Source organism: Strix uralensis, chromosome 8 (assembly GCF_047716275.1).
Source record: "Strix uralensis isolate ZFMK-TIS-50842 chromosome 8, bStrUra1, whole genome shotgun sequence".
Classification (NCBI taxonomy): domain Eukaryota; kingdom Metazoa; phylum Chordata; class Aves; order Strigiformes; family Strigidae; genus Strix; species Strix uralensis.
In genome coordinates, this window is record NC_133979.1 from 10131542 (window position 1) to 10150983 (window position 19442).

Genomic DNA, 19442 nt, shown 5'->3' on the forward strand with positions numbered 1-19442 from the left:
AAGCGGTCAAATGCACTTTCTTTCCGCAGAAAATTTTAAATTAGAAAGAACATGGTAAAGTTATCCCTGTTTCTATTTTCCATGGACATTTTGATTACCCAGCAAAAATGTGGCTGCTGATTCTACTTTAATTTGAAAAATGCATCCAGGATGTTTCATGCCATTGTTGTGTTCTATGCCCAAGGGCTTCTCCCATGGTCCAGCTACCATTTCCCCTCTTGGGGTAGGGAGATACTACTATACCTTGGGAAATCTTGTCCATCCAGGATGCATGGCCTGGAAAGGAATATGGAAGTAAGAAAGCCACTACAGCTCCCAGAGAGCATCCCCCTCTCACGGAAGTTTGTGTGTGCAGAGTATGAGGTGGGGCAGCAGCTAAACTCTGGGTTGTGCCCGTCCGCCTCCTGAAATAAAGGCACTGAAGATTTCCATCATATCCAAATGAAACCAGAGGAGGTATTCGGAGAAGGACAGAGGTATTTGGGTTAGAACGTAACATGGACCTCAGGATACTTGGTGACCACAACTGGGGACTTCCGCTGGTTCTGGTTTAAGAAGACAACAGTAGTAACACCCCAAACAGCAACCTATAGAGATAGCTCTATGCTCAGTCGGGAAAGGGGACCACCACATATTACATCCTCCTAACACCTTGATAGATCCTGATAGTCCCTGAAGACCTCCACAATAAAGTTTCACTCCTAAGACTTGACCCAATTGAGAATCTATCCTAAAATCTCTTTTCACATCTCATGGCACTAAGTAAACGTGTGTGCTGAGCACAAAAGTTGTACGATACCATTTCCATGTACCCTGCACATATCGTTACACTTCAGTAGTCGCACAGCAATCTTCGCCATTTCTTACCACAAAGAAACTTGCATTGTGCTAAAAAGCCCTCCAGAATAAAGCAGATAATATCTTTTGGGATGGTGCCTTGTATTTTCCAACAGCTATTAGAAGAAACTAAACCAAACCCTCCTATTTGTAAATTAGGAAGAAAAAGCACAAATCAAACTGGTATTTGGTTTAGGACTGAATGGTTCGCACAGTGCTTAAGAAGCATTTTAGACAAAAGCAAGATTTCTGCCAAACATTTAGGGGGAAGAGAAAATTTCTGCTTTGCTGTCTGAATGCAGTTATAAACCAGACTGACAAAATAGCCTGGCATTGCTGCCCACAGTGAAATAAGCTGTGCATCTCGTTCTTCACAAGCACGGCTCAATTTGTCTTCACGCTGCCCAGTTTAGCTTCTATGGCTTTACCCTGAAGACAAATTCCTGTCTCCACAACCCCTGGAATTCAAGGTGGCAGAGTCGATGAGGGGAGACAGGCAATTTGTAGGCAGGGAGTGCTTTTGCATGAATTTCTATACAGCATAATCATGAAATAGCTAGACTAAATACAAGCATCGCTGCTGTGTGGAACAGATATGTATCTAAAGCTGAAGTCTGCCTAGTGAAGCAGAATTGACTGAGCTTCTTTAAGCGTCTTTCCTACCCTCCTCAATCATCTCACTTGCTTTCATTGAAGCATAACAGGTCATTGCTAGTTTGACATCTAGTGATTGAGGAGTTTTTTTTCATGCAACTGCTGCTAAGCACTGTGCTGAAGCAAGACAGACACATCTGATCTCACTCATATAGGAGAAAAGAGCAGAGGTACTAGACCAAGATTTTCTGTAGTTGAAAAAAAAAAAAGGACAATGTGCTTTACCTCAGTTTTGTAACAGATTATGTACCAAACTCATTGGCAGAAACAAGTTCTGATTGCTCCAGCTGAAGGTATTTAAAGATTTTGTTTCTTTTGCAAGGCACACAGAGATTGGTAAGAGCATCCCCCTTCCCCATCCTAAAAAGCATCTGCAATTCAGAAAGGAAAAGACATTAAAAGGCAGAAAGTAGAGGATAGAGAATACATGAGTTGAGAGATTAGAAGACTCAACAAAGACGCCTATTGTTACCAACAGAAATACTCTACAGACCACAGGCTGAAAACCACCATCTTAAACCAACCAGTCCATGAAAAATAACAGAGAGCAGCAAGATTAAACTCATTTATGCCCCCTATCTCCACTGGAAGATTTATGAAGGTCTGCAGATCAAAAGAGTGTGAGAACTGTTGCTATATGAAACCAAAAGTCTTAATATTTTTTGTTACTGTCTCCTTTGTTACCTGATTAGCTGAATCCTCTTTGTATCGTCTTGCAGTTTTCATTATTAGCTGTTAACCCCAGGATCCCTGAACTGTGGCAAGCACACAGCCCCAGGTGACCAGCCTCCAAGTCCTGCTGCACCACGTCTTGAAGAAATAACCTGATCGTGCCAAGGGGCGAAGTGCTGCCCCCCCCCCCAAGCAGGCGCCAGCTGAGTAGTCACAGATCATAGTTTCCGAGACATCTGTATCACAACAGGGACCGAACTGGTATTGAACTTCAAACTAAGCAGAAAAGTAATCCCCTAAGCTGCAACTTTCCTAAATGCTGGCAGCTAGAAACTGCTAACCGGTAACGACAGTTGGCAGCTCCAGTATGAACTGAGGTTTTTTTTCATTTAACTCTCCCATTCTCCCCAGTTCAGCCTGGGCAGCAGCACACAGATGTCCCTGCTGTTGTAAGACACAGCGTTTTGCACTAGACCTTGGAACTCCCTCATGAACTCTCAATTGTTACTCAGGACAAATGTTGCTAGTGGGGAATACCTTACACTGAGGCAATCCTCTGCTGCGTGCTTATGGTCTTCTCTGTCTGCCCCCACTCCATCAAATTGGCACCTTTTGGGCAGGGATTTTCTGTTTGAGTCTCCCACTTGGGGGAGGGGGAAGTTTGCTGTGGGGCAAGCTACCAGAGCCTTGCCCCTGTCTGTCAGTCCCTGAGGAGACACTACAACCGCAGGATGAGGTTTCAGCAAAAGTTTGGTCTATGTAGTTTTACCAGCAGAGAGATACCTACCCCTGCCGGGAATTCCCCTGCTCTTCCCACCCCGTTCAGGCCAGCTCTGCCAATCTTTCCAGAGTAAGGTTTCAAGCTCAACATGTTGTTTACTGGAAACCTACATGCAAATAAACAACCCATTTTGTGACAAACCTTTACGCAAAATGTGAACTTATTTTAAAATAAGCCTGGCATCCTCTCAGTTTCTTTTATAAAGAATATTATGCTGTGTCAATCTCCTTTAAGAACACAGGCTTGAGTACAGCACGTAGGCATGTGCTGCAAAGCAGCAGAACAGCATTCAGGCAATCAGCTGGTGATTGAGCAAGGAACCATGAGAAATCAAGACAAAAAGCATCTCCAACAGCAGCTGCGCGATACATTTGTGTTTCCAAGTCCACTTCAAGTCCCCTTTCTTTCACAGATATGCCAAATGAATTGTAACTGCACAACTACACAAACAGAGTAACTTGATAAACCTATATAATCAAGAAAATGTACTAATTCCACAGGCATTTGCCTGATCTCATCCTGTGCCTAACAGGGTCTTCAGAACTTCAGTTTTGATGGTGAAAACTGAACTTTTATATACATACCTGCATGTATGCAGCCACACATTAGGTGGTGCATACCTAGGCATTAGGTATCTAACGCTAATATACACTTTATATAAATATATATATGAAAAAGATCCCTTGTGACAGATAACTCTAAGCCAAGCACTCATATTAAGCCACAGAACAAAGTTTATTGGATCTCCTCAAATTCTTTGTACAGTTTCGCTGCTAAACGGACAAAACACATTGGCGTATTGCCTTTAATCTTTATTTCAATTATAAGTCCAACTTGCAAGAATTGGTAACACATTTAATGGCATCTTCAATAAATAAAATGACAAAAAAAAAAATCTAGTCTTTGCACAGACACATTACAATCCACTCCAAATTCAATATTGCCAAAACATTGTTTTTTTTCTAAAAACTTGCTCCAGAGGGTTTTTTTGTTTCAGCACTTCAATACACAGAAAAGTATATGATGAGAGAAAACAGATACTCTATTCTGAACAGAACTTGTAAAAAACAGTAACTTAGAAACAAAAGATAATTAAATCTCTCTAATTAGATTAAAGAATCCTGTTTGAAGTCTTTTTGGAAAAACCCTGATTCTAACCTTCATATCAAAACATGCAGTTTCACTGGATCCTATCCTATGTCAGCATACTTATACAGTAAGAATTAAATTCCATGATTTCTATTTTTTTTAAGGGGAAATTCATAAAGCGAAAGCATTAGCCTCCCACACTCACAGAAGTAGTCATGGTCCATATATTGTGCAGTAGTAAACAGCTATTTGCGCTCAGTCCATTGTTTGAACTCCTACCATACTGGAAAAGATACTGTAGTTTATTCTTTGTCTCTGTACCCATCTCTTCCCCAGTCCAGCAGCCTCAAGAACCTCAGCGAGACGAGAATTCATGCAAATACAAATCTGTCTGCACAGATCAGATTGCAGGATGAGGACCAACACGTCTGATTCTAATTAGAAGCCAGGCTTAATTTAAAGCTTTTCCTAAATAAAGTCATCAGTAAAGAAAAGCTGAACCCCAAGAACTCCAAATTGCAATTCCCTGTAATTTGCAATACCTATTAGCACAGCACAAACCCATTACAGTGTCAGTTAATGTAGGAAGAACCACTCTATCACTAAAATTAGTTAAAACACTCATCTTCAAGCCTTCTGGAGCCTTCTTCACTGAAAGCTTAGGGCATGCAAGGAATGCATAGTTGGGCCCCCACAGACCTATGTATACTATGTAGGGGAAAGAAAGGGTTACTTTAAACAAAAGGCAGAATTACACCACATCTGTGCAAACATTTAAACCAGTTTGTTTCAACTAGTTATCTGCTTATCCCAACTATTGCCGCTGACTGTACTTGGCTAATTCAAGAGAACGTGATGAAGTAGGACCAAATTTGTTTAAGGGAATGGAACTTTTTTCTGAAGGTATCTTCCCCTCAGCTGACCACATCATAACAAAAGTGCAATAATTTACAATCTTTTCAAACAAACAGCTAGTAAAATGATACAATTTTAGGGAAACAAATTCACTAGTTTAACCATAAAAATATTTCCCCAGGTAACAAACCTTAAAGCATTCAGTAACACAGTATTTCAATAATAATAATACAGAAAATCCCTTCCACTTGTTACAAAAGACAGAACTGTTAGAAGATTTTGCTTATTGTACACTATTTAAGAGTTTTGCCATCTTGTGAAGACCATGCTGTAATTAAGAATATCATTTAAAATAATTGAGTATGGGAATACTGACCTGACTTTGAAATTATATTCTTAACCTTTTGCAAATGAAGACAAGGTAAAGCCCTGGGTCACGTCATCCAGGTACTCAAGAACTTACAAGACAGTTTACATCCAGAGTCATAAGAAAGCACCACTTCCCATAAAGTACTTTGTAAGTCTACCGCTGAACAATTTTATGAGAACTGGTAAAACAGATTCTCGTACTAACTGTAGCTTGACTTACAGAATTCAGGTTTGGGGATACCAGGGAACTTTGTGACAAAATTATACCCTGAAAAAATATCTGCTAAATTTGGTCCAAGCATCAAGAAAACAAACAAGGGCACATGCGTCCCTCATTGCTTAATGCTGCTGTTTAGTTGATCCTTAAAAAAATAAATAAAGAGGTTTATGGCAATAAGGAATAAGAAGGGCTGCCCATGATAGGTACAGAACTGAGAGAATAAATAGTCTCTTCAGAGAGATGTTTTAACTGTGGTTTTGCCATGTGAGTAACTGAACTTGTACTAATAGAGAACCCTGAAATTTGTATACTATAGCCACAAGGAATTATTTCCTATTTAAAAAACAGATCCATTTGTAATTAACTGCTTTTCCAATCATCATTAGATATGTGAAAAACAATAAAAAAATACTTTAAAACAATTACAAAGAGTGGACTGCAGTAGCAGCTATTCAAGCAAGATTCAAGCACAAGTTTAAATGAACTTTCAAGCTGGGAATTAGCCTTCTTTGTCAAAAATGTGTACAACTTTTTCAAAAACCTAAAAAGAGAGAGAATATGAATTTTATGAAGTGTTAGTTACTTCAAATTAAACCAGCACACACAATAATTTACAGTATTTTAAAAAATGTATAATTTTTCTCAGAACATTCACAATAATTAATAGTGAAATTGGCATCAATTTTGGGGAACTGAGACAGTAGAGCAATACTACTTCAGAAAAGCAAAAGCTCATGAAAAAGACAAGACACTGTTAAACACAGAAACACTGAAAGTGTGTTTAGTCCAGCTCATGTTCAAGCAGAACTAATTGATTTCTTAGAGTTATTCACATCTTAATCAGGTCTTCAGGAGTCAAAACAGGGGTTCCACAACCTCCCTCAGTAACACACATCAGTGCTTAATTAGCACACTAACCACACATACACACATCTCACAGAAGAGTGCCAAAAATATGTACCCTGCCACTGTCATCCTCATGTTTTTTTGGCCTATATACTTACTTCATCAACAGATTTAGAGGCATCCACTTTTCTGACTTTTCCCATTCTCTCATACAAATCTATTATAGGCTTAGTAGACTGTAGATATGTATGAATTCTAGGAGAAAGCACAAGGGGAAAAAGCATTACACAGTAAAATATAAACAGCAGGGAACTGAAAAGTTTTGAAGACAGTACCTCTTTTCCAGACTCTCCCGATTATCATCACTCCTACCACTGCTCTTGCCTCTTTCAAGACAGCGGCCAATACATATCTACAAAAAACATTAAAAGGATGATCACAAACCAAGAACACAAGGTGCTATCTTGAAAGCAGGAACAAAACAAAAATCCTGAAAAATCTAAATAGGCCTGACACACAAAATGCCATCCAGATCTGGTGGATGTAACCAAAATTCACATGGGAAGTTAGATTCTTCCAGAGAAAAAGGATGATAGCTTTACACTTCATCCATTTATTAAAATGGGGGCTCTTAACATGGGATTGGGGTCAGTGGAAGTAAAAGCAACATCAAGCTCTGTGGTTCAACTGGGTCTCCAACTTGAAACATTTAAAGAAGAAAACTACCTGATTTTCAAGGATGTGTTCAGACTTTCTGAATAGCAGCATGTCAAATTAGACTACTAATATATGCCTGCACTGAAATAAAGTCACTGTATGTTCTCCCAAGAATTCTGTAAGGCTACATACTAAGTTATTGTAAGTTAAAATGTTCTTACTTGACATTGCTATAATAAAGACTTAAAAATCAAAATCTGAGTAAAAACTGAAGAACTAACCATAGTTAAAAGCCGCCCAATGAAATAAGTTTTGAAACAAAGTTACGTAAGCAACACTGACACATGTGAACTTCATGAATACATTTATTCTACTCATGCAAGAGGACAATGGTTAAAAATTATTTTTTCCTGTAAAGTACACCCATATTTTTAAAAAATCCAGAAGATAATGTAGGCACTGTTGTCTATTTTTAATCTAGTAAAAAAAATTAGAACCCCAATATTAACACCCCACCAAGTGAAAAAGTTAATTTAATCTTATTTAACTTTTTAAATAGAAAAAAATAACCCCTCACTTGTCATGGTTTAACCCCAGCCAGCAACTAAGCACCATGCAGCTGCTTGCTCACTTCTCCCCCTTCCCTGTGGGATGGGGAGGAGAATCGAAAAAAAGTAAAACTTGTGGGTTGAGAATACGAACAGTTTAGTAACTAAAATAAAACCTAATAATAACAATAATAAAATATAATAATAGCAGTAATGAAAAGGAATATAACAAAAAGAGAGAATAAAACCCAAGACAACTGATGCACAATGCACTTGCCCACCACCCGCTGGCTGATGTCCGAGCAGCGATCTGCCCCTCCCAGCCAACTCCCCCCAGTTTATACACTGAGCATGACGTTCTGTGGTATGGAATGGCTCATTCAGGTCTGCTGTCCTGGCCATGCTCCCTCTAAGCTTCTGGTGCACCTGCTCTCTGGCAGAGCATGGGAAACTGAAAAATCCTTAACTTAGGATAAGCGCTACTTAGCAACAACTAAAGCACCAGAGTGTTATCAACATTATTCTCACACTAAATCCAAAACACAGCAGTGTACCAGCTACTAGGAAGAATATTAACTCTGTCCCAGCCAAAACGAAGTCACTTGTTCATCAAGATTAAAAAATAATTGCAATTAATTAAAAAAAAAAAAGAAAGAAGTAACAAAATTTCCCAGGAAGTTGGGGAAAAGGGTAGAAAGTCAGCTTAAGGTGCTGGGATTCTCCTATCAGCTTTTATGCCTCAAGGGCACTAACATATTAAAAAGACAGCATATCATGGCACTTGTTATATGAATATAATATATCACTGTCAAAATGCCCCTGTAATCTAATGACTTCCTGAATAAAACGTTGATTACCGGCTGTCCTACAGCACAGCTCATAACTATGAAAATAAAGACTGCTGCTGCCAGCTGTTTAGAATTAAAGCAGACATTGCTGTGAAGTTCATTTTGGACTAAACAACAGTTACTAAGAGTAAACAGAGCAATGTTTTCCAAAAATTAACCAAATAATTTTGTATAGTGTATTTAAAGTTTTTATAATTTTTCTTTAAGAATGCAATTGCCTGGAGTACTTCTTCAACACTGGGTGTTGGTTAAAGAAAAGCTCAACATGACCCTGCAATGTGCGCTCTCAGCCCAGAAAGCCAACTGTACCCTGGGCTGCATCAAGAGAAACACGACCAGCAGGTCGAGGGAGGTGATTCTCCCCCTCTGGTGCGCTCTCATGAGACCCCCCCTGCAGTGCTGTGTCCAGCTCTGGGACCCCCAAATAAGAAGGACATGCACCTGCTCCAGCAGGTCCAGAGGAGGCCACGAAGATGATCAGGGGGCTGGAACATCTCCCCTGTGAGGACAGGCTGAGAGAGTTGGGGGTGTTCAGCCTAGAGAAGAGAAGGCTCCAGGGAGACCTTAGAGCGGCCTCCCAGTACTTAGGGGCTACAGGAAAGGGGGGAGGGACTCTTGATCAGGGCGTGTAGGGATAGGATGAGGGGTGACAGTTTTAAACTGAAAGAGGGTAGATTTAGATTTGATAGAAGGAAGAAATTCTTTACTCTGAGGGTGGTGAGACACTAGAACAGGCTGCCCAGAGAAGCTGTGGCTGCCCCCTCCCTGGAAGGGTTCAAGGCCAGGCTGGACGGGGCTTTGGGTAACCTGGTCTAATAGAAGGGGGCAAGGGGGGTGGAACTGGGTGATCTTTAAGGTTCCTTCCAATCCGGACCGTTCTACGATTCTAATTTATTCACACATGATTATACCAAGTGCAATTACCTGCCTCCTATTTCAAAAACATGCAGTTTTTCATCTGTAAAAAACAAGTTGCCAAAAAATCCTTGAAGCACAAACCGTTTTCCTTCTACTCTTACACTAGCCCATTCACTACCTGACAGAGTTTTATTGTTCTTCTTGAATGATTCTCACAATATAGCAAGAACAGAAGTTACAGAATAACACCCTCCATTACCTCATTGTCACAATCAAAAAAGAGAACAAAAGAAACATCCGCCTTTCCATCCATAGTTTTATTCCAGCCTTGAAGGTTATCTTCATTCCTGGGAAATCCATCAATCAAGAACTTGTTCTTCTGGGAATTGGCAGCCATTGTTTGATCCATAGCCTGATAAAAGAGAATTTAATTAATGATCTCTGCACATACAACCATTTATCTACTTATTAAATTACCCCCAAAATGTTGATATGGTAAGTTGAGAAGCATTTGTTTTAGGATTATTGCAGATTTACAAAATGTACTTTTGTTTCATCTTCAATGCATGCTAATTAATTCACTGATGCACCATTACAACCTTCCTTCAAACTGAATCCACTATTTCATAAAGCTCAGTCTCATAACACACAATCCCAGCTTTAAAGATACTGGAAAAGTATAACACAAAGTGCTGTTACACTATAAGATGCCAAAACATCCCTGATCTAGAGTTAGTTCTAATGGAAAAACTCCAGATTAATTGAGTGCCATGAGCAACAGAAGTCTTCTGTCTTAAAAGAGATACTCTGGTTGTTTTCCTGGACATCTAAGTCTGGAACTTTTCATTCCACAGGAACATTAGCAGGTGTTCTTCTCCTTCACCTGGCTATCTATTTTGATAAAATTTACAGAAACTTAGTACCTTTAAGGCCTCTACCCTCCGGTGAAATATGACTGAGCTGACCAAGAGGTCCAAAAGCTAGTTAAGGGAAATAAGAAATACAGAGTTTCACTGATTTCCCTAGAGCTACTAATAAAATAAAAATAATCCATTTTCACAGATCCCCAGGTATTACTGCCCTCCAACCAGCCAGAAAGAAACATGAGTAATTGCTAAGAGAAGCCCAGTATGCGATGCACACCTACGTGTCTGCCATTTCACACTACTCACACCAGAGGAAAGGCAATTCTTCCAGAATACAGCCACTGCTTTGTTGCTTAGTCTGCAAGAGTGAACCAGCAAGGAAATAGCCCTTTCCTTACCCTCTTCAGCAAGCTGATTGTTATTTCAACTGGTACAATTTCCCCCTCCTTAATGTAGTTCTCAATGAGTTCTCCATACTGTGAGCCTGGCCTTTTTCGTTCATCTCGAAGGAGGTCACCAGCAGAAAGGTGCGTGTAGCCATATTTCTGAAATGTGCAAAACAAACAGGCATAGACTCCCTTGAACTAGTACACATGCAAAGTTAACATCAGTCAACAGCGTCAACCACATTTATCTTCGCATTACAACAGAAAAATACAGGGAATAGCATCTTGCTAGTGACAGGTGTCTTCCATCTTCAGTGTGTAATCTGACAATACAGCACACTCTGTATGCACAGAAAGCACAGCAGTAGAGAGATTCTTGGGCAAAATGCTCAACAGCGCTTTGGTCAGGCATTCGTGTACTGTTTTCAAAGGTAATTTTGTTATGTTTGGAAACCAGACAGTCTCAAGTCCCCAAGGTGCTTCCTGAAATGTTACACTGTGCAATGAGACATTTAACAGTCACCAAATTAGATACAAGCTATACCCCATCCTAACAGTTCAACTACTTAAAACCTGTAAGTGGTTATCAGTTACTGGGTCAAGTCTTGATTTACAAAGTGAAAAAGTTGAGGTAGTGCCTTTCCTTGCTATGTATATGCAACAGGTTTGTAATTTTATCTAATTACCTATTTAAAGAAAAGCACGTGAGGTGATTCCAAGTCCTCTGGAGCCGAAGGAATGTTTCAAGCACAGCACGAGTCAGAAATCCTTGTGGTTCTGGCACCAACTTCCTCCTCTACCTTGGTCAAATCACTTACAACTCTGCATCTAACACTGCAGCCTCACAAACAGTCCTGTACATGCACTCCTCCAAATCCAGCCCTGCATGCCTGCCCCGGCTACCTCCTTCCCTGGGACGAACAGGATAAACTCATGACAAACTCAGAGGGCAGCCCCTGGGGCAAACTAGTGCCTTCTCGTAAGGATGATGTGGCAGATGAAGGTAAACAACTACACTGGTGCCACCCTGTGTCACGCCATGTACAGTAAACAGAGCGCAGAGAGATCAGGTCCAAATCTATCAATTTGATACCAGTATGCAGGAAAACAGCAAACACCATTACTCTTTTCTTTCACCTCAAGCTACATTTAAAAAAAGTTGCTAATGCAAAATACCAATGAAAAGTATTTATCACACTTGAATTTCTCAAGCATTTACCATCATAAATAGACACCTAGTGCAAACATACAAATATACTCTTACCAAAGAGAAATGCATTGTTATAAAGGAAATTACAAGCACAAAATAATCATTTTCTCAGCTCATTTAACACAAGAAAACTAACCAAGTGTACTATGATCCCTGACCAAATATAGTCCATAAAAACAGGCAATAAAGACATGTCCTTGGTGATTAACTAAGCTAGCTATACATCCAAACCAGAATACACCTATACATACTCAGCCTAAAGTTTTTACACAAAACAAAAGCAGCAGCAAAAAATTTCAGGGTTATCAGCTTGGCTGCAGCAACGTCCAAGGCAAATTTCAAAAGGTGTCTGAGCAGCATAATAATGTGACTACACACTTTTTAAGGCTGTGAACTTGAGATTTAAAAACTTGGCTACTGGACTAAGTACAACAGAAATATTACACAACCCACTAAGTGACTTTAAAAACATTTCAGTTGCTTTCCAATTTCACCCACAAAAGCGTGGAAAGTTAGTTCTGCCATAGTCATAATTTAAGAAGGGATATAATTACCTAAATCTCCAAAACTCTACACAGCTGGCAAAAAAAAAAGGAAGCAAGATTTTGCTCTAAATAACTGTGAAGAAAAATCTCCACAGACATCCTCTATAAGCTCACTGTACTCCTGCTTTAATGTGCATTGCATTTGGATATGCCTATTTAATTGCAAATCTAAATACTAACTATGAACTACAGAAGCCATAAACCAGAATAAATCTTTTCTTATAAGCAAGAAACCTTACTCTGCTGTACCCTAAATTAACATGTAGTTCTTCTTGCTAAAGCTAAAGAATTATGATATTTTTAACATCAGGTTTCTACAAAGGAGAAAACAGGAGGAAAATATAATCCCTTCGGTTTTAGAGGATTACCAAACCATTTAATTTTCCTTGGCATTTCCCTTTTCATGCATGAAAACGAAATTGAGTCAGACAATTTTTGGAATTCTCTGTCTTTTGCAACAGCAAGCTAAAATAGTTTTCAATGGCTAAACAGGAAAGTAAAAGATAGAAGTGTTTTAAAGTGCTGTTGTATAAACAGACTTGTTTTAAATAATAGTAAATTTTATTCTAGAGTAACCTTCAGAAAGGATTAACCAGGCAATAAGAAAAACAAACCTCTCCTTCAGGGGCAAAACATCTATTTGTTAACTGTACTGAGTCAAGAGCCAAAGAAAACATGTCGGTTTAAACAATGCAAACAAGCATGGAGAAAGGCTTGGCTGCTGCTCCATACACAGAGGGCTTCAGAGATGCGGTGCTCACGCTACTCTTGCCAGTTTTAATCAATGCATACAGGGCACAAAGTTTTCTTTCATCTTAGGCGAGATAAACCCTCAGCAAGCGTCCTGAATTGGAGAAAATCGTCACATCCCCAAGAGCTCACAAAAGAGACTGTGATGTAACGGCACAAAAACCGGGGCAAAACACTCTCGTGTCTTGCCAAGGTTTGCCTTGTGCCAGCATGACTCTCCAGCAGTGCCAAGTACATCTTGATGCAATCCCCAGAACATGACTTGCTGCAACTGCTGCCTACTTCTTCTCCCCCGAAATCAACAAGGGAACAGGACTGTGGCTGCCAAACAATGAAAAAGCAGTTTTTCCAGTTCTTGAAGAATGCATATATGCTAGATTCATAATGTCAAACTGAAAGGAAGACTTGACATAGAAACTAGGTAAAAAAAAATTTCCAAATACTTGCATGCCAAGGACCTAGAATCTGGACAGATTTTTAGATTACAGAGAAGGAAAAAAAAAAAAATAGAATTAACTATTTTAAAACTTATTTCAGAGATAATGTTTTCTGCTATGCTAGTGGGCTGGCCTGCTGTTCTATAATAAGATAAAAAGATTAAATCAGTAAGTTGCTATTACACAAGTTCTCATTATTTTTAAAACTATTTTTATATTTAGAGCCATAATCCAAATCTCTTCCAAAAATTAACTGTGAATGAAAGACAAAAATCAGCTGTTTTCAGCACCTCTGTAGACATCTTTCTCCTTTGCTTTCCAAAAAAAAAAAAAAAAGAAAAAAAAAATCACAGTGACGTGGAAAGCAAGCTCAAGTTTCCATCAATCCCACCATAGAGGCGTTACTCTGAACAGCACTTAGCAGTACTGCATAGAGCAGAGCAGAACATTGCTTGCTTGTTTGTCTCACAGCGGCCTGGCAAATCAGTCCCCATTCAGCAGGACAAACCAGGACATGCAAGCTGTATGCTCCACATCTCCAAATTACAAGCCGAGCCTGCAGCCTCCGTGAGATGCCCTTCTCTCCCCTGTCCTATAGCCACTTCTAGCTTTCTTCTGTCAGCCAGGACTTGCAACTTCAACTCTGCAGACAGAACATGTTTTGTTTTCAGTAAATACAATAAAATAGATGAATACAACTGAAAATACATGAGCCATATCTGTGTCACACTTGAATAAGGCAGAGTCTGCCTACCAATCTTCTCACGGCAGTGGAAAAGGATCAGCAGTGTGCAGCAGCTGCTGCTGGGATTCCTTACATGGCCAGCTTTCGGAGGGCACAAGGTTTATATCTGATTCAGCCCTGTGTGGTCCAGCAACGCATCTCTCCACTAAACACACAGCTTGAGATTTCCTTAAGAGAGCAGAAGCCAAGAAAAAGCAAGAGAAACACAAACTACTACTTTGACCTTGACTGCTATCTTGGCTTATCATTGTTACTCTGAAAATGAAAGCCACAGGGCTTAAGATCTAAACAAATAAAATACAAACTTTTATTGCCCTAGTTCCGACCTGTCATCTCTTGGGCAACCTTAATAAACAATCAAAATTTGCCACGTACACCATTCAAGAACTAGTTAAAATTAAAATAGAATCGTGTAAAGCCTGCAGCCTATTTTTTTTTAACCTAAAAAGCTTTTGTCTGTCCTATTAGCAATTAGCACATGGAATTAGAACTTTGGGGTATAAACTATAGACCTTCTGTCTGCTTATGCCAATAAAAAAAAATTGAAGACATTTTCTTAGTTTGAAATACGTTCTTGCCTCTGGGGGAGGAAAAGCAAACAAAAAAACACATTAGCAAAACAAAATGCACAAAGGAGATCCCACTGACAGTGCTCCCAGGGAAGGGGGGGCAAACAGAGCATCCCAGTGCTTCAGGAACACTGAGCTCAATAAAAGGCACCCAGTAGGTTTGAGAAAGTCCAAAATTCAATGCCCAGTGTTCTGCAAAATGGAAACATATAGGGACAAATCTTCAGGGGGTAGATTCAAACGATCACTCACCATGTTTTAAAAAAAGCTCCAAAGTTCAGAAATATAAACTTGCATTCCAAAAAATAACTATGACAACTTAAGGCTAAGTAGAATACTAATACTTGGCACTCTTGAAAGAGATTTCATAAGCTGAATTTAAAGCAAACAATTTTAAAAACGTTTTTATTTCAAGGAAGTTAACACTGTCTCTCAGTGGACTTTCAGAGGACAATTAACAGACGACAGCAAAACCTAAATTCACTGCTACTTTCAGGAGTGTTTCTGATACAATGAGTTCTTCTTTGCATTGTTTTCATCACCCTAGGAAATCTGCTTATCATATATCCCAAAGCAACTTAACAGCTTTTTCCATTTGGATATTAACTCATGGTCTTATAAAAGGGGAAGGCCCAGCATCTCACCTTGTGGAATTAATTTTACATTTAACCACAAACATACAGGATAGGGCTGCGGTGGAGGTGAATTATATTTTAGGGTCACAGAGAAGGATGTCTTGCATACCCCAAATCCCTGCAGAATCACCTCGCCAAAACAAACAAAAATACATCCCCAATCTTGCTTGGAATAAAGACAAATGATTTAGTTATTATTCTTCCCACCAACAAAAACACTTTGCATTTCAGGTAAAGATTGTAAGGATTTAAAATTTAAGTACCTGAAAGCATATTCTGTGCAGATTTGAAGAATGTATTTTTTTCCCTGACTTTACCATAGCCATTTTGTAAGCAAAGTTCAGAAGTCAGCAAAAAACCACATTCATTTTGTCCTACACACACATAATAATCTCACAGTCACGGAAGATACAAACACTGTGGGAACCATGAACGGTTATTTCAAGAACCTGCACTCAAATTACATCATTCAACTACCTGCTCAAATATTCTGCCTCGCACGACAGCTATGCAACAGTCCCAGATGATGGCCAGCTCCACCTAACAGAGCTGTGGAAGCTTTCAGGAGTTAATCTGCAGAGCTGGAAGCAAGAGGATAAGAATTTAAGAGGGAATTCTTCTTCATCCCTTCCTAAATAGGAAGAACCTGTCCAGAGCAGCAGTTCTGCTCCATGTGCATTTCGGTGACAATTCTGTGAGTTTGTGGATCATACACCAGTCTTCCCTCTGTATCAGAGAAAACCACCCTGGTTCAGCTGTTTCCTCCAACCTTATCTGCAAAGATAAAGAAACCTAATCGCTTACCTGCTGTTCCCTTTCATACACTGTGTCAATACCCATTTCCGCTTGTTATTGCGTCTTCTCTCTAAAAATTTCTTCATTTTGGTTCAAAATTGACATGAATACAGCCTTGACATGCCTTCTCCAGAATGAGGGACTCCAACACACACATATTGAGCAGTTACGATTTAGGCTAGTACTTAACAAATACCTATTTCGCCTACAACGTGTGACAGCCATCTCCCTTTTCTGGGAATGTAAAGCATAGTCAGCAAAATAATTACGACTCTTCTTTGAGGAATCGTTCCCAGGTAGTACATAATACCCCCTTCACTCTATAAAACACAGCTACCCTTGGTTTGTTAATAAAATCATTTAGTGCTAAAATCATACAAGATCTCACCTCAGCAAAGCAAGACTTCTTCCACATGTGATGTGCTCTGTCCCAAATCTCCGGTATGAATAGCAATGAAGAAGTATTTATAGCTCATACTGACTTTTTGTTCAGCACAAACTTCAGATTTACAGCAAGATACTGGATCAGATTAATTCCAAATGTAAACTAGTATTACTCAGTCCTTTTACAACAAGGATGAATAAGGTTTATTATTACTCAGCTACAGCCCCTTTTCTCTGTGGCAAGCTGCCAACAGGGTTTAAAATCTGAACAAAAATACACCTTCAACCTAAAGGCAGCATTGACAGCACACAGGCTATTCAACCACCTGCATCAGGGCCCCTCTGGGGAGCTGCCAGGGGCCAGGCCAAGGACGTGTGCTTAAGAAAGGTGCTGCTCTCCAGTACCTCTGCTGCATTTCATCCACATTTCCCTGTTCATGTCCCCTTTTTCTAAAGTTTTCCAGCAGGCTCGCACCAGTCCAACTCTCCCTTCAACAACCTCAGACCCTCTCTCCCTCAAAGTTTAGCCAGTGGCTCCTGTAGAGGTGTCCGAGCAAACAGGAAGGCTGTCCCCTGCAGTCAGTGGGTCCGAGTGCTTTCTGCTGTCAACCCACTGACTTCAATAAACTTCTTTCCATGCAGTGTACAGGATTAGCAGAATTAAAGCAAATTTACATTTATTAGTATTTGGACTTCCCTTTCCAGGCTTAGAAAAGAAAATAAATACAGTACAAGCAGTTAACTTTCTTCTTTCATTTTTAGCTGCAAATACAATTTGAGTAGCAATGACTCATTTGAACTCCTCATAATAAAGTGGTCTTTATCCAATTATATTAGCCTATCAAGACAAAGGCATTTATACTTCTAAACACAAGCCAGCAGCCACACAAGGTACTTCAGCCCTGAAGCTACGTTAATGGTTTGGAGAAAGCCATTAATGACAGACTACAAGATTCCCCTACAGTTTAAGCTCATTTGTTTGCTACGTGCCAGGGGCAGAATTTGATCTCACCAAAATGGCTTTATGAGCACTGTGAACCTTTCATTCCACAATTTAATTTAATGAATGAGCCAGTTTGAATGAGAGTCTGTAATTTGAGGTTAAAATCCTTCAGAACTGAAGTCATAACGGCATTTTTCAGTCTGGACCAAATTCACATACACATAACTTAGTTATACAACACTGAGGACTGGGATATAATGGCAGCATGGATAAACTGTAACAGCACTGCCAGGGCATCACCAGAATAGAGGACACACAAAACATGCCTGTGCCAGGAGTTGCAGAGTGTTTTTCCACCAGTGGTTTCAGAAACATAGGCCTTGCTACAGTTCCTAGTCATTTCTTTCAGTGTGGGTATGGATAAACTTTGATCCTACATGGCTTTCAATATGAAAAATATATACAACTGCTCAAAGGAAAAAAAGCTGTTTCAAATCCAACATACAGTTTAGAAGCATTCAGCCTTAACTGCTTCTGTAATTATCCACCTGAATACAGTGCAATTATCCCTGCAGGTTTTGGTTTTTAAAAGGACAGTACTACACCATGTAGCATTCACTGTTCTTTCTTAAGATACTTGTTCTATCTCAAAGGGCTGTAAAAACGTATTTAAAAAACTGAAAATGTGAAAAATAAGGCAGAAAGTCTTCTCAACCTCTACTATTGATTTTAAGCTCTTTGAAAAGTGAGAACAAGACTAATCACCTATGGGGTCAGGACATCATTTGACCCCTATCATAGAACAAAATTTTAATACTATTTTTAACATTTTACTTTCACAACTTACAGAGGTGGCACCAGGTCAGAAAGTCAACACCCTGCAATGTCTACCGTACCACCTCTTACGTTTACGGGACAAGCTTCAGATGACATGGCCCTTGATCCCACACGTGTGAAGTCAATATATTCCCAACCACTGTAAACCACCTCCCCTCCACTCCCAGGCCACAAAACCAGCAGCCTGAGGCGAGGCATGTGGGTGGCAGCCCCGCAGTCACCAACGTGGCCACGCAGACGTGTTCGGAGCCACCCACACGGGCTGGGCTGCAAGACCGGCGTGACAAGCCACCATCGCCCAGGCAGTCGGGGACTTCTTGAGAGCCACTACCCTGTCCCTCCGCCAAGGCGCGGGGTGACCGGTGCTCCTGCCCAGGGTGGATGCCAACAGACCCCACCGGTGGAGTGAAATCCTGAGGGGGGTCAGGGAAGGAAAGTCAGGAGAAGGAAAAAGGCCAGCCCCTTGCTAGGCTGCCTGACAGGGGCTGGAAGGGGAATGGAGGGTCTGGAGTGGGGGCGGCCCCCCCCCGCTTCATCAGCTAACGGGGACTGTAGGTCAATTATTTTTATTTTATCGCCTTCAAGGGGCTGGGGGCGGATCTAGAGTAGGCAAGAGCCCAGACCGCAAGGGAGATGCGGGGCCCGCCGCCAGGCGAAGAGGAACACCCTCTCCCAAGCGACACCCCCAGAGAAGAGGCACGGACCCCCCGGGGGGGGGGGGGGGGGGGGGGGCCTACAACCCCCAGCGTACCCCGCGCCCGCAGAGCCCCCCGCAGCCCGCCGGGACGCGTAGTCCCGCACCCCCCCACACCACCACCCCCTCCCCCAGCTCCGGCGGCGGGTCCGCTGCCCTCACCTCCACGATGCGAGCGCACTGCGTCCCCTTGCCCGCCCCGGGCCCGCCGAGGACGAAGACGACGACGGGCTTCATGAGGAGAAGGAGGCGGCGGCGGAGCAGCAGCAGGACAGCGGCGGCGGGGCGGCGGCCAGGGGGCGGCCGTGGAGCGGGCGGGGAGCGGCGGGCACCGAGGCCAGGGCTGGGGCTGGGGCTGAGACAGAGCTGCCGCCGCGCACCCGCTGCTGAGCTGTCCCCGCCGAGGGAAAGT

General features: G+C 41.1%; 1 protein-coding gene across 1 annotated transcript; it reads right to left on the reverse strand.

Annotated features, from left to right (window-relative positions):
- Nucleotides 1-3660: 3660 nt before the first annotated feature.
- On the reverse strand, nucleotides 3661-19435 carry CMPK1 (cytidine/uridine monophosphate kinase 1). Its single transcript, XM_074876107.1, has 6 exons — nucleotides 19193-19435; nucleotides 10499-10645; nucleotides 9494-9646; nucleotides 6659-6735; nucleotides 6482-6578; nucleotides 3661-6018 (listed from the first exon to the last, which is right to left on the reverse strand). Exons 1-6 carry the CDS (start codon nucleotides 19265-19267, stop codon nucleotides 5977-5979), a joined length of 591 nt encoding a protein of 196 aa, XP_074732208.1. The 5' UTR covers nucleotides 19268-19435; the 3' UTR covers nucleotides 3661-5976.
- Between the last annotated feature and the right edge of the window lie 7 nt (nucleotides 19436-19442).

Excerpts from the sequence above, each read along its gene's own strand:
- CMPK1 (XM_074876107.1), bottom strand. The coding sequence starts at position 19,267 with ATGAAGCCCGTCGTCGTCTTCGTCCTCGGCGGGCCCGGGGCGGGCAAG. Across the intron at positions 9,647-10,498 it reads CAATCAGCTTGCTGAAGAGG|GCTATGGATCAAACAATGGC; the intron begins GTAAGGAAAGGG and ends CTCTTTTATCAG. Across the intron at positions 6,019-6,481 it reads CCTCTAAATCTGTTGATGAA|GTTTTTGAAAAAGTTGTACA; the intron begins GTAAGTATATAG and ends CTCTCTTTTTAG.